Genomic DNA, 16011 nt, shown 5'->3' on the forward strand with positions numbered 1-16011 from the left:
ACACCGATAGGCCACGTAGTGCTTCCCAGGTGCTTCGGCAAAGCGGGAAGCAGTGCAGCTCATGATTTAACTACACTAAATATACACAACCAAACACCTTAAGGCAACCAGCCACTGCAACGGGGGGGTTAAATTGCAGGGGCGAGTTTCTTTTGTCACAAAATGCCCTGTATACTGCACATCTACGTGCCTCTTTAACCCTCCAAAACAATGTGGTTTTTCTGTTTTGTGCTAATTTCTAAACCTTCTACCATTTAAGGCAAAGAGTTTGCATTAACAAGAAAGGTCAGAAAACAGCCTTACACCTATCCATCAGCCTTTCAGGTTGCTACAATGTTTTCCTAATATGCGCACAACTTCATAGTAAAGGTACTGGCTCCCCAGTTATCTACTGCTAAAACTAATTAAATGCACAAACAAAAATCTTGACAAAAAGAAGGGACCAGAAGAAGCAGCTTTAAATACACATGTAAGCAACATCAACAACAATAAAAGTAGTTAACTCTGCTAATACGGAAACTTCTGTAACAAAAAGGTTCAATGCTACCTTTTAGAATCTTAGAGAAACTAATCTTAAGTTTTAAATACATAAGCTTCTGTCCATTCACGTGTCCTGGTCGAAGCAGGAGGCTAGTGCTAGAACTCTTGTTGCTGTTCGTCAAATTCCCCTACTAGTTTCTTAATGTGAGACAGCTTGCTGTGGAGATACTGGCATCTACACTTCTTTTCAAAGTAGCTGGGGCTAGACTGTAAAGGTAAGATAAAAAGAAAATCATGGCATGAAAACGTTTCTGCAGAGTTCAATATTTCATGTCCTTTGCTTAAAAATACCCTTGAGCCAGGCTCAGTGATTACTACCTCCCACAAATCTGGTGTTACACATACCTCTTTTAACTTTCGGTACTCTTCTAAGACTTCCTCACAAAGCATCTTCAAGGAAAAAACAAACAGACAAACAAACATGAAGACAACACGAAGAACAGTTCACTACTACCAGAAAATGCAAAAATAACCTCCCATCCCCCCACATCACCCCAAATCTGCAATTAAACGTGTAAATAGGCAACAAAAGGGGCATGTGTTTGACGATTCCCTTTGACAAGTCGCTCACGCTGCTGTCTGTTTGCAGACAGCTCAGATAGGTGGAGTTTGAGGGCTGAACAACTTTTTGCAGGGTTTTTTCAAGCTTCAAAAATCCGGGCTAGCCCACACAGGGTCTGAGGATGTATGCCCATTCTAAAAGGTTTCCCTTTGTCTAGTTGAGCAGTACCGGGGATTTTAAAATACTCCTTCTGCTCACAAATACACTTGCAATCTGACCAAAAACTAAAAAAAACGCCAGTCAAGAATCCTCAGCGTGCACACAGAATTAAAGAATTCTGGTACTGAACATGAGGAATTTGTATGTGCAAATCAGAGAAGTCTGCGTGGAAGGCCAGAGTATCAGTTTTTGAACACCCTTCTCTGCTAGAATCATAGCTAGCATCAGGAAGATGGGTAACCTGTGGCTGCAGGTTTAGTTAAGGGTATAAAACCATGGGAAACAGAGGGTCAGGAAAGCTTTGGGATTACAGCTGCTGGTTTCCACGCACTTCCAATCTTCTCCCCGATCTGTGTAACAGCACCGCAGCACCCCCACGCCTCGACAGCGAAGCATGAGCCAGTCTGGCAATTCCAGCCCTGCGGCCGGTTACTCAGTCTCAGATGTTCGTTTTAAAACCACGTCAATATAATTTAACAGATATATATACTGAAAGGTCTGCCTGTGCTGAAAATGTGGGCTTTTGGAAGGGATAAGAGGGAGATGAAACACAATCCTCACAGTTTTATCCTTCTTTACCTTATATTCTTTGGACCCTGGAGAAAGCATGTGCCGTTGTGCATCAAGACTCATGAATTGCTGGCTGATCCTCTCCATCTGAGCATACAAGTTCCTGTATTCATCATACTCTGCATAGAAGTCATTCTTGTAACGCTGGCGTTGCTCGTATGAGACTATGGCTGTGTATTTTCTGGTGCAAAAATAAGCACACATGCAATTTCACACCAAGGACATAATGAATATCAAGCACAGACACCCAAGCTTTAAGTCAGTTAACTACATGACTGACTGCTTCTACAAGTAAGCACACGTGCTCCAAGGGAAAGTGTTTAGGTAATTACAGAAATCTACCATATTTCTGTGAGAGCTGTTTGCTAATATTTTACTTCTTAGAGTGTCATTCACAAGGTGCACAAGGAAGGCGTAGCATACTTAGAAAACATAAGCAATCATTCAAATATAGAAGGATCAATAAATGCATCAGCTTCAGAGAGAGAAGAGAAACTGCTAGATTATAATCTCTTTCTATGAAGGGAGAAGTTAATTAGATTATATTTACTTTTGAAAATTCATTTCCATTACATTTTTGGAAGGGACTACATTTACAGTGTTGGATGCAGTCAGATAGGCACAAATGTAGCCAAAAACCTAACAGCCAAGCATAGTTAATGATAACGTTTTATTATTTTAGGGAACACCAGTTCCACTGATGTCCATTCAACTAAGGCACTTGCAATACAGCAACAAAAACAAACTGCAGAGAGGTCTGAAACAAACAAAAAAACCCATCACATCACCTCCTAAGGAGGGAAAAACCCTTAAATGCTTAAAGCCACTGAAGCGATTGAAACTTTCTTCATTCCCCTCTCCCTCAAATCACCAGGAGCAGGTTTAACAAGGTCATTATGCAAATCCAAGATGAAGCGGGAATGCGAGTAATAGATAGGACTTCCCACCGCTGTCACACCAGTGCTTCTGGTCCTCCTAGCCTAAAGGCCCCGTTCTCTTTGGGTGACACAGGCACCTCCACACGGGGACAAATCCTTCAAACCACCTTTAGATTAATTTTAACGAGCAGTAAAACTTTAACAAGTTGAAAGTCTGCACCAATGCAGATGACAACTTTGCTCGGTGATGTCCCAGGCCAGAGGCACCTGGTTAGAGTGCTGGATGGTTTTTAAAAGAAAAACTACAGGTGCCCCCCAGCATTTTGGGAAGGACCTGTGAAGCTCGTGCACAGTTACATCCCACAGCAGGAGTTGAGCACAGGACTAGAGCCCAGCAGAGCACTCGCAATGTGGGCGTGTGCAGAGGGAAGAAATGAGGATAGAAGTGGGGAGAAAGGTGAATCTGTTTGGTTTGTCTAGCTCTTCCTTAAGCTTTGCCTAAAAAGCTTGAGTTCCTTTACTCTCATCATCTTTCTTTAGACTAAGATGGAAAGTATCTTTATGCTAAAGCTGTGATTATACTCATGAATTATAGAGCACTTAGACAGGAAGAGAAATTGAAATAAACTACCAAAGTCCTTTAAACTGGATCAGATTGTAGGTGCTCTCAGGTTTCAATCTTTCTGTAGTGATCAGTCTGAAACAGCACACCCTAATTTTTTTCCAGGACACTGTGGCCAGTAGATTATCTGTGAGATTGCTCCAGATGTTGCTCCTTTCACAGGGAAGTCTTCGTTAAGGTTTTTAATCCCAGTCAGAACTAAACCAACTTCATGAAACCTTGCATGAAGGTTTCTTTGGGGTTTTGGGGTTTTGGTTGGTTGGTTGGTTGTTCTTTTGTTGGTGGTCGTTTTGTGTTGGGTTTTTTTTTAAACTTTTAACAGTAGCTATTGGCATCCGACTTTAATACTAGATTACATCAAATAACCTTCCTCCTCAGCATCCCTGCCCTCAGCTGACTGGGAAGCAGACAGCGGGGAGCTGGATCGCTTCATTGGCACGCAGCAGAGGCCAAGAATTAAACATCGGTTTGAGTTCTCAGCCTAACACGTGAAGCACTAAACTGCTTCCCTGCAGGGCCAGACTTATTTCAGTCTTTCCGTGGAGCATCACTTAATAGAGTAAGTGAGACGCACAGCGCTGCCATGCCGTCTGCTTCAGCACAGGCAGAAGATGCTCCGAAGTTCAAGCGCTAGGCGGAGGCCTGACCTCCCTTGCTGATGTTACTCCTCTGACAGAAGCTGCTGAACTTGGCAATTCGCAGCGTTTTAACACACTTCTCCCTCCTCTCCTGCACCGCAGACACGACCATGGGCTCAGCGCCGCTGCTGCGGCTGACGCTGGGCAATTGCGCTGCTAGGAAGTGTCGGGCTCGTCCTGGCTTTACCTGTCGGGGTGCTCGTTCCAACTCTGAGCACCGAAGGCCCCTCAAAACCTTCTCAAACTCATCCTTCCAACCGAGGAAAGAGCTTTAGACTGCTCCCCACTGTGCCCATCCTCCCCCCAAAAAGCCCATTTTATTAGAAATTCAGGTGGCGCTGACCACGTTATTCCACAATTATTCCAGTGCGGCCTCCTTCAACTTTCACATTTTTAAAAAAAGGCCACCAGTAAAACAGTGGGGGAGAAGCCCAGACACTGGGCATTTGCAGAAGCTATTTCCCTGTTTTGCAACGGTAAAGACAAATCCTCCTCCTAGGAAAGTTTTGATACTGTCAAAAACTATTTAGGCAACCACATGATTCTGGTGTTAGAGGTATTTCATTTTGAAGCAAGTTCTTCAACACTTGTCACGGATGAAAAGCTTTTTTATAGAGCAGGTAAATCTCAGCTTTTTGGAAATGTCAATCTGATGTTTGACAACTTGTTCAGGAGCCAAAAGTAAACTCACCAAAAGTAAACTCCTTCTGTAGTTTTACAGACTGCAACATGGCAGTCACTGTAGGTATGTTACCTTTCACATGCAAGTTTAATGTATTTTTATCTTGCTTTGTAGTCAAAATTAAGCAGGTAAAAGTTAAAATCTGAACTGAGGTTCTTCTGTTTTCTCTAGCTCTTTGGTCTGCAATTCTGCGGTGAAATTGGATATTTTGCTGCAGCTTCAAGTTAGCCAGTGACCATTTTACATCAAAGCTTTAGAAATAACTTTGACGGTTAACTCCTGTTAGCTCACATATAGGCTTTGTAACTCTGGACTTTAAAGTCTGCTACCTTCCCTCCCCACTTTCCACCTTAGAATGCACTAAGCAGTGAAAGTGCAGGAAAGGTGTTCGAATTTATGTATTCTAGCATTCAGCTTTCCTCCTGTTTTGCCTTGCCTCTAAAAAGAAAACAGCGCAGGTTCGTGTTCCTTTCTTATGGTGTTCTTGAAGAAGAATGAAATTAAATGTTTTACGTCTTCTTCTAAAGGGTATTAAAATTACTTTTTATGGCTTCTTTTCGCACCGCAATAATTAAGGGACACCCTCAGAGTTTAAAACTTGCAGGTAGTTGAATGAGGCAGCTGGGTGACTTGAAGGAACTTGTCATTATTCTAAAACTACATTTTGGTCAATTCTCAATTTTGTAGCTAAACGAGAGTTTTTATAGGTGATTTTTCATCTGCTTCAATGAGTGGCAAGAAAGTTAATTGTTATTTTACTCACGTGAAGTAGTCTGGTGGTTGGCTTGCTGAAGGAGAACCTGTGGAGGCAGTGCAAGTTTCTTCAACTCCTACAGAAAAGCAGAATTTTGACACTTGCGGTAAACAGATTTTTAATATAGCCAAACAATACCAGCTTAATGGGCTTGAAAAAAGCCTTTAGAGTTTTATTCTCAGAGTAAATTACTTGGAATAAGCTCTGTAAGTTAATAATAGGGCTCACATGCCCTTCTCCATAGTAGGCAGTACCAGGCTTTAGAAAGAGGGCACGGCTACTTTATTCTACAGGTTCTGCGCTACCGCAGTATTAACCCAAGGTCAGCTTTTCTTATTTGAAGACACGATGTGGCGTCTGCACAGCCATTCAAATTATGCAGCAACAGATGTGGCTGCACAAAAGACAACAGCTTGAGATGTATCTGTATCTATGTAGATATAGATGTATCTCAACGTCCAGGTTCCAGCAAGAAATAGAGCAGAAAGCTGAAGTTCTTTTCATGCCATGTTTTTATCCCTCCTTCCCTGCCAATTACAGGTATCCAAGGTCAGATTTAATTTCAGCAGGAAAGTCAGGAGCATTGTATATAGGTTCCTGGCATTCAGGCTTCAATGACCTGCAACAAAGGCTTGCTCCTCATTAACGTGGCAAAACTGGGTTTGAAAGTTATTTGCACTTGTAAATTGCTCTTTTGCTCTTTTAAATGGCATTATGAGAGCACAGTACACTTAATCTCTAGTCCCTCTTTTTAAAGGAATATTTCAGGAGCCTCCTGACTTTTTGGTAAATAAGAAAAATAGCGGCCATAAGGAAAAGTTAGCTGGAACACGGAGGAACACTCAAGATCTTGGTAATCTCTCTCTGCTTTTCATCTGGGGTCTTGCAGTTAAAAAACACACAGTCCTATATATTCTTTGTTTTCTTCCACTGCCACTGCTTAAACACAGTATTTCTGCTAAAGCTCAACTGTTCTTGCAATCTCTAAGCTCTCCGAGCTTTAGGTCATGGGGGAAAAAGAACTATCATGTGATGTTCTACTCTATTCTTTTACTTTTAGTATTAAAATTATTACGCAGTACAGCAGGAGTAGAAAAAGTGGTGTAAAAATGGGAACAACATTTGAGAGAAATGCAAACAGTAATATTAACGGTCGCGGCATGTACAATGCAACTTAGGTGAACAGTTTCACTGCGAGCGCTTCATTTCCAAAAATTCAGGTGTGTTTGTTGACATGGCTCAGTGTAAGCACCAACTTGAAATGCAGTGCAGATTTTTCCTTCCCTAGCTGTTCAGAATTTCGTTACTGGCATCCACAGGAAGACCCTCACCTGTATATAAATTCATAAATATCTGAAAGCACAAATATTTGCAAAGAAATCCCAAGCCACGTGGGCACTGTGTAGTATGTCCAGGGTAAAAGTGAAAAGAGCATCTCAAAGCACCCTTGTCGACAAGCACAACAGCACTTCAGAGAGGCACCCTGCCTAGTCCAAACACGCCTCTGGGCTGTGATAGGAAAGGGCTAAACCTGACTTCTCATTTGCACGTCAAACCTCTGAAATTAGACAACACACAGACTTAACAAAGGAACTGAACTCTGCCCTACTCTGTGTGTGTGTGCGTCAAGAAGTCAAGTATTCTCCGAGGGTTGCTGTTTATCTTTTCACTACCATTTTCAGTGCACACCGTTTCTACATCTTTGGAAGTAATAAATTCTGCAGATAGAGAGGAGCTCACAGCACAGTTCAAACCAAAACTCCAGCAAACCTCATGCCAGTTTGTGCAGGTTTTAGGCTCTCCATGAAAAGGCAGAGGCTGATGAACCTTGCATTGTGATACGCCATGAAATACATTTAAGTCTGATCTATGTGTTTCAGTAAGCTAGCATGCCATAAACCTGTGACAGGTTTTATCTGCAGCTCGCAGACCTTAAAACTGGCTCGTGGAAGAAGCAGAGTAAGTTCAGTGAACTGTCAGTTTACTGGAAATTAAGGAAAAAAAACTCCATTCCTTGTGTTTTTCTAGTTCCTAGCTCTTCCTTTTAACCAGTTTCTGCCCTACAGCAATCCATTTCAGGTTTCTTTCTAACGATTTTTGTACTACAGAGGGAGAATTCTTAAAAATGAACCAAATTCTAGATAAGCTTCCAGCAGAACAGCTTCTGCTTTTTGTTGTTGTTCTCTTTAAACTAACATTTACAAGGTAATACAACAGCGGAAAAACAATATGGATTCTTCATGACCATAAAGCAGGGATAATGGCAAAGCCAAGTGAAAAAATAGACCATTTGGGTTTCCAGTCCCTCGTTTTACAGGTCTCTTTGCACCACGGTTACCCATACAGGAGTTAGGAAAAGCAGCGTATTAATACCTTCACCCGAATCCAAACAGGAGGATGTACTCAGCTTGGCAGTTTCTTCTTTTCTGAGGTTTTTCTCCTCCATGCTCACACTCACAGTGTGCTGCATTTTGCCTTCATCCTTCTCCTTACGCTCTTTTAGCTTCTCGGGCAGTTGGTGCAGCTTCTTGCCTGTGGACTTAGGAGGCTTCACCTGCACCCCGGCAGGCTCTGGGATCCCCAAAGAACTCCAAGAGGTATATTTTTGTTGCTGGTCCTCACAGGCCTTAGTGCTATTAGGACTGAAGCTGTCCATGGGCAGGTTTTGTGTCCCCTGCCCCTCAGGGGTGCTGGGGGAGGTGGAGCTGGCAGTTTTTGGCAGGTTGGAAGCGTGAAGGCGCGTCCCAGGCAGCGGGTGAGGAGCGGGAATGGAGGTGGCCGTGGGGCGGGGAGACGGCAGAGGGGCGGCAGCGGCTTTCTCCCTGAAGGCAGACAAGCGGTCTCTGAGCGGGGACGGGATTCCACTGCCCAGGCGAGAGATCCTCTTCTTTTTGTTCAGAGGACCGACGGAAGAGGAATTCAAGACCCTTTTCTGTGATAATAAAGAAAAAAACCCGTAAAAACCAGCAGAACTAAGTTTTGCTCCCGTTCTGGAAAAGGAACAGTTCTGAACTGGCAATTGTTGAAAACACATCTTTCTTCTCCAAAACTAGCTGTCAAACGAGGAAGTACTGCAGCTAAATACATGGTTTCTTTCATCCTTGGTTTCTAATTTTATGATTAACAAGTCGTTCTTCAAACCTACAGCTAAAAGGCTTTGGGAGAAAGACACTCTCTTCAGCAGCTCTAGCAAAGGCTTCCCCAAAACGAGGAGGTCAGGTTGGTACCGTTTAGGCACCGATTTCCGTTCGGACACACCAGGTGAAGAGTCAGCTTTTGCTGGCACACAGCCACGCGATTTACTAAAGCGGCCCCGAGAAGCACGCAGCGGCATGCTTCTCAGAGCGCGTGATGTGCAAAGCCGATAAGAACGGGTAAACCCCCCAGTTTTGCTGCAGCTGTTGTCCCAGCTGCTCTCCAGCTGGTTCACATCCTCTCCTCTAGCAAGCGCACGCTGCTCACGTCGATGTACAAGCGGCAGCTTGGGCCGGGAGCCCCAGGCGCGGCTCTGTGCCACCCTGCTGGAATAAATCTGGGTTCTGTGGGTAGGGAGGCAGGTGGGAAGAGGTCCCTGGGACCTGCACCATTTCATGCTCTGAAAGAAAGTCAGGGAAACACAGAGGTGTGCCCTCCCTCCTCTGTGTAAATGTAAATATCTCAGTGGTGAAAGGCTTTCTGTGCTTCCCATCTTGTCTTAAGTATTTTAATAAACATTCTGAAATACAGAACACTAAATATAGCAGCCCTTAAAGCTACGTGACTAAGTTTTTTGCAGTCCTTGACAGTGCAACCACCTTTCAAAAGAAGAAACGTCCAATTAAAGATAAATGCTTCAGTTTTTCATGTGTTTAAGACAATATTAGTGCTTCACATCACAACTTTTACATCAGTGCAAAGTGTGATAAATCTTAATACACTGTAAATAATGATAAAAAAAAGTACAAAATACCTGAGCATTTGATGGGCCATCTTTACTGGGAGTTACAGGAGATCCCGAATGACTGGTGCTGGGGGCATCCTCAGATGAATTTAATTTTCTGTAAGCATGACCCAACATTTCAGGTTACAAGGCAAAAAAATGTCTATGTCATAGCTCTTTCATTATAGGGAAGACAGACATTCATTTCCCAGAACAAGGTTTTTAAATGGCAATTTTCCTTCCCCTGGAGACTGAACTTACCTAGAAAGTATTAACTCCAATGACTGTTTATCGATTTCATTGTATCCAGGCCAATCTTTTTGAATGTCTTTAAACAGATGATCCTTCAGACTGTAAGAATTATCCTTTGTATTCAGGCTGGCTACCTATAGGCAGACATTTAAGAAAATAAATGTTCATGATACCTAAATGCACACCACAGAAATAAGATTCGTACTGCAAAGTAAAATAGAAGTTGAAAACAGAATCACACACCAGTTTTCCAGGTTTTTCAGATGTGAAGATCCGAGTAGCTCTCATGTAACGAGCACCAATTTTTAAAAATGTGGTCAATTTGGGATGTAGAAATTTGAAGGTAAGAAAATCCCAAACTGCTGCAAACCTCTCTCTGCACCAGGGGTCTGTAATACAGCATTGGGAATCAAGGCAAACTATGCCAAAACTTTAAATATTCACTGCATGAAATATGCCGAGAGGCCTGTTTTGTGGGGGGTTTTGTTTGCCTTTTTTTGTTTGGGGCTTTTTGTTGTTTTGTTTTGTTTTAAGAACTGAAGAACACTATCTCCACATACAAATTCAGATTGGTTCAACTTCAGGAGGACACCTGCTGTTCTTTGGTTGTACACAGCTATACGGCAATGGCAGAGCACAGACTGTGCTTGGAACAACGCCTGTTTTCCATCATCACATTAATGAACGCACTATGTCATCATTTGTCTTGAGAAACGCAACTGCTTTTCTTTCTCAAGTGCCTGAGCCACAAGAAACTGTATCTCTCTACTGAACAGTTGTACCTGATAACCTAACTGGCGCTAGACAAGTACTTCTGGTACAAAGATGAATTCTTCATCTATCCCATTAGTTTTAAGCCATATCAAAGTTTTACCAACTGGGAAAAAAGTAACTGTACTCATGTCTAACAATGCTTTAGTGCTGAAATGTTTAAGGGGAGGTGTGCAGGCCAGACGTGCTCTTCATTCTGCAGACGCAGGGTTCAGTATTGTCACGAGAGGCTTGTGTGCATGCCTCGCTCTATACTTTTGAAAATAAAATGGGCTTATAGCTTCCTTAAGAAAAATGCAAAGTGTACTCAAAAGGTTAAAATGAGCTAAAAAGCCCTTGAGATCATTGACACCTAAAGTGCTGGTTTAGACTTCATCACCTGACACCTGTTCAGAGTTTCAGGGAAAACCCCCAAAACTATCTCTCTTTGCCTGATACAAAATGTGGAGTAACTACTCATCAACACACCACCACCACTTTTCAGCTCAGCCTATTTTTTTTTCCTCCAAAACATGGTAAATACTGCAAATTCATGCCTGTGTCCATGTCTGTCTGTCCCCATCTAAAAAAACAATTAAAAGTAACAAAGATACCCTTAAACAGTAATTCACTTGTTAAAAACAGCTAAAGCTGTATTCTAAGAGAAGCAAATCTGTGCATATTAGATCTTAGCAAGTTCAGGCTGCTGATTTTAGATTTGTACAAAAAAAAAACTCATTACAGAGCTCAGAAAAACATGAGCAAGGCTTTTCAGGGTGTAGCGTTGCTAACACGACCATTTCTGATGCAAACCAGTACCTTGAGGTACTGGTGCCTTGAGGTTCACACCACATACAGGAAACAGACTCCAGGAAAGTCTCCTTAAACATTGCCAAGCATAATGGGACAAGAGGAAGTTTTTGCACCTTTCACGCTCTAGGGAGCTGAGCTTTTAGAATTTTATAACCAACTTAAAATATAGATTGACTCCTTCAATTTGTAGGTAAGAACATGGCTGTCATTAAATTGTGTCTGTCTTCGGGGTGGAAAAAAACCAACTACCATCGCACTGGGGAAACAAAACAATAACACTTAACATATTCAAGGAATGAGGTTTTAGAATTCAGTGTAGGATCAACCAAAGCTGTATAAATGTTGAATTTTGCTCACTTCAAGAGGTTCCCAAACACTTTTTTCCTAGACAAGTAGGAAATATTCCTACTTCACACATCAATACGTGCCTAATTCAGCCACAGTCTATGGGTACAGGGAGTATTTGAAAAGTAAGGGAGGAGCCACTGCATCTTACGGTACTTTAAGAAGCCTTTTCTGAACTGCTTTTGTAGCAAATTAATAAGTGACGCTCTTGAACACGCAGCTTAAAAGTTTCACCTATACAACATTATAGACTTACCAGTAATTTTGAGGGATGTGATAAAGAAATACAGGTGGAACTTAAAGGAGCACTGGAAAAGCTACTGAATAAAAAAAAGTTTCAAGGAAGGTAAAGACACAGTCCACATGATAGCAAAGAAATAATATGCTCAAAATCGGACCACCACCTTTAGCATTTACGATTTCGCTGGAACACCCTTCCCTTGGTTGCAATTCCGACAGATCCCAAGGGAAGTCAAGTGCCACTTACAGGCCACCAGCCACGTTCAAACGAAGGACTAACCTATGCGATTGCAGTTACCAAATTTCTCTTCACATAAACTCGTCACAAAAAACATGAAGTACTATGACAAACTATTTCACACAATTGAGAGAACGCACAGTCAACTTCTCTCAACTAAGCAGTCCAAGTAAAAGAGAGAGGGGAAAAAATAAGACATTAGGAGAAACAAAGCTAGAAATAGTTAATATTGCCTGGCATTCTAGCAAAACAAAACCACTCGCCAAGAATTTTTTCATCTGTCTTTCCTTTCCTCACACTGACTTGCAGTTTGGGGCATCTGCATGAAGTTTATTGAAAAACTTAAACAAGAAGCATTAAGTTGCTTACTATTTTCTGATTTAAACACTGAAGTGACACAGCTCAAAATTATTTTGAAAAGAATAGCAGGAAGGAAGAATTTCTGGCACAAACTCTATGATCTCACCTGATGAAGGATCATTCCAAGGCAATTCTTGTCCTTTTGGTGGACACCATCTTTCCGCAAGCGAGTGAGTAACTCTGGTTTCTTGTAATTCTTCAGTGCCAACAAATGAATCACCCTATCCCTGTACGGCCGCCGACAAACCACATTCTGTGTGCAAGTCCTCCCTGTTATGTTTGCAGGGTTCATGGGCGTTGATCTCTTCCTCACAGGCACAGGATCTGGAATTTTTTGTGGTGCTTTTCTGACCTGTGCTTTTCTTCCTGAAATAAGGGTAAAAAGAAAAAAAGAGAGAATGATGTGGGAGATTGGCAGAAGACAAGAAAGTTGTTTTAAAGACTTTACCGAGCCAGATAAACTCTAAAAATGACTTAAGTTAGCATTTCAAGATCTATAAGAATACAGGTAGCAAAGCTGCATCGAGCTAGGCATTAACAAAGAAATATTCAGTATTAAAACAACTGGGGAGTGATACCGGTAGGAAGGCTTTACTGATTATTTATATACATGGTGCTTTTATTATTTTTCCAGTTTATAAGCTCAAGCACTGAATACTCAAAATCGGGCATTTTTTTCAGGAGAGTGCTCCCAAGTGTGATGCAAAGGTCTTCCATATAACTAAAGGATCCCCCGTTAATGCCTAGGGAGAACAAGTCTACACAATTAATCACATCACTGCTTAAAGAAACTACCAACACTTGGTGTTGATCACTTTTGAGCTACCATAACTTACACCACATTTTAAGCTGAAATGTTCCCCTCTTGTTAAATAACCCCAGGTTTGTCAGCAACAGTACACCCAAAATTTAACAGTTCTTGGGATCAAGGCCGGAGAAGTTTTAAAACATGGCCTGCACAGCATTTTGGATCAAACTCTATAAAAAGATGCGTTTCTCAACTGGAGGAACAATGCAAGTGTGCGCAAGCAACGCATCCAGAATTTAAAAACAACACTACCCGAGCTGAATCTCAGTTTTCCAGAAAAAGACCTGAGCTCCTTGCTCTGCTATCAGGCAGGGGGAAAAAAAAAAAAAAAAAAAAAAAAAAAAAGAGAAAATTATCAGAATGTTACAGAAAATCATTGTAGTAAAACCTGTTTGCAATCCAACAGAGGATGTGACACAAACCAGCTATTTTTTTGAAACCAACAGCTCACGTTTGGTACATGAGGGAGACTTAATGAGTATTGGTGAGAAAATCTGGAGCTTGCTCTCTCCATCAGACACACAGAGACTGAGCTGTGCTTAGGTACTGCTTGTCCTCAGGAGTAGCAGGAATTTGTTTCCCTTTTGCAGTGGAGGCCAAACCTTTATAACCTTGGCACCCTGCATGTTCCCTGGACTTTGCCCTTCTGGTTTTCAAGAGGAAACCTCATCATGCAAATGCACACAGTTCCATTTTTTGAACAGTGTGAACTTAGCAGTTTTAAATTGAATGCATTACAATCATCAGGACAAGTTCATTTCTGTGTAGATACACACACACACACACACACACACACCCCCGGCACAGCTGATGGTGTAACCAGCATTCAAACAAAACACCTCCTAAAGTCATGTCTCTGAATCCCTTAAAAAGAATAACGGAGAACATAACCAAGCATTAACATGATTAACAACCGCAGTTCCTGATTTGTACTGCACGAAGCACGCTGCAGAGTCACCCCCGTGACCTACCAGCAACAAGACCTGTCCTACCTGAGCCTCCTCAATGCCAGTCTGAAACAAAAGTGCCCCCAAATATCCTAACTGTCCTACTGTCAATCTTCAGACCCCATTTATTTAATGTTAAATATTCGCTTAAGATCTATTTAAACCACCAACAGGAATCACACAGATCATTCACATGTAAAATAGAACTTCCCCAAGGAGAAGTTTTGAAATACATGAAAGTGGCTCCTCTCACGCTGCCGTTAAAGAGCAGTTTAGACAATACAGGGGAAGCAGTCCCCACTCCATGTCCCTGTATCAACCCGTGCTGAGCTGCCTTAGTGTCAAGACCACACACACTTAGTGTTGTATCTCCAAAAAGCTGTGACAAAGCTGGCTTCAAATGCCCTGCTGAGGCAGAGCAAGCGTTGTACCATCGCTGTCAGGGATGTCCGTGCTGGCGGACAACTGCGGCCGCAGCCAAGTGAGAGCCTGTTTTACGTAATGAAGATGGATGTACCTGGTTCAGCTCGCTGCTGCGGGCAGGACCGCCGCTGCCCGTACCACTGAGTGCCTAGAAAGGGGATGCTCACCTTGCACCTCTCTGCAGCCAGCTCCAGGCTCCTCAGGAAAACGGTACTTAGAACAGTTTAATAACAAACAATACCACCTAAATGCTTTCTGTTTTGTGGAAAATGATGAAATCCACGTTCCCATGCCAGCATTGCCTTAATTTAAGGTTTTTTTTTTTTTTGAAAACCAACCATGGTCTTGTGGTAGCAGTTGCTTACTGATGGCCAAGACATAAATAAAATTTAATCAGCATTAGCAAGTGTGGAAAGCAAAGTTTTTCCTATAAAGCCTATGAATTTGTATATGAGACTTCCTCAATGTGAATTTTTTTAGATTCCAAATTCAGGCTAATGACTTAGCACAGTATTTAGGTCCTCAAAAGTGCTGTCACAAAACCAAACTGTTAGGTACTGAACCAGAGAATTTCAGGGCATGGGGTGGTAAAATCCCTCACCTCAGTGGTCAAAATTTCAACCAGTCAAGCAATATGGGAACGAGGAACGACTGGCAGGCTTTCTCGGGGGAAAAAAAGGGCTAATGTCTGAATGCAGCACGAGCAGACTGTAACATGAGGGCAAGCTACCTACATCAGAGATCTCTGAACACACCGACTTTCCCAAGAATCCTGAAAAAATGAATTACTGAGTTTAAAAACATACAGGCATCTAGTAAAAAGTGAAACACCGCCATACCTAAAAATGGTCCATCAGGTTTAATAACCTTTGCACTTCCATTGCGCAACTCCTCTTCTGGCTGGGTCATGCACGCTTTGGTCGTCGGATAGGAATCACTTGTGGCACGTACTGTAATTTTGTTCTGCATGAGTCCCAGGCAACTGAGTTGAGAGGCTCCAGAACTATAAAAACATTGGAAAAGGTTGAGCCCAAGCGCTAGTTCACGTTTAGAAGCATGGTTGTATCAGGAACTTTTAAACCTGTCTTAACAGGTGAAGAAAAATCTTCTTTCCAGTCCTGACAGCTAGCTAGGGCGTAAACCTATTCCAAATTGTCTCTGCATGTCCAAATGGTATCAGTTTTACCTGTCGGTGTACTGTGCTTGAGAGGCAGGCTGCCCGCAGCGTTGGTGGCTCATTGTTGCAATGACTGTTGCCAGGACAACTCGGGCAGTTACAGCGGCCCTGTGACGTCACGTAGGCCCCGCCCCAGAGGCCTTCCACCAGCCGCCCGGCTCTCAGATGGGCACATCTCTCCTCCCCTCCACCTGAGGTGGCCAGTGGTGGCCCTGGGCACTGCGAGGCCCGGGGAGGCCAAGCCAGCCTCCCCTCGAGACCCGCGCGCGGCCCGCGCCCTGGTCTCCCCTCATCTTGCTTCCAAAGATGTCCACCCGCGTCATCACCCGCTCTG

At 42.7% G+C, this 16011-nt stretch overlaps 1 protein-coding gene across 1 annotated transcript; it reads right to left on the minus strand.

Annotated features, from left to right (window-relative positions):
* Nucleotides 1-636: 636 nt before the first annotated feature.
* Nucleotides 637-15739, minus strand: LOC141938218 (RNA polymerase II elongation factor ELL2-like). Its single transcript, XM_074856886.1, has 10 exons — nucleotides 15687-15739; nucleotides 15340-15503; nucleotides 12429-12688; nucleotides 9586-9710; nucleotides 9355-9442; nucleotides 7779-8337; nucleotides 5415-5481; nucleotides 1841-2012; nucleotides 886-930; nucleotides 637-747 (listed from the first exon to the last, which is right to left on the minus strand). The coding sequence occupies exons 1-10, from the start codon at nucleotides 15737-15739 to the stop codon at nucleotides 637-639; spliced, it is 1644 nt and encodes a 547-aa protein (XP_074712987.1).
* Between the last annotated feature and the right edge of the window lie 272 nt (nucleotides 15740-16011).

The sequence above is a fragment of the Strix uralensis genome, chromosome Z (genome assembly GCF_047716275.1).
Source record: "Strix uralensis isolate ZFMK-TIS-50842 chromosome Z, bStrUra1, whole genome shotgun sequence".
In the NCBI taxonomy this organism is placed as follows: Eukaryota; Metazoa; Chordata; class Aves; order Strigiformes; family Strigidae; genus Strix; species Strix uralensis.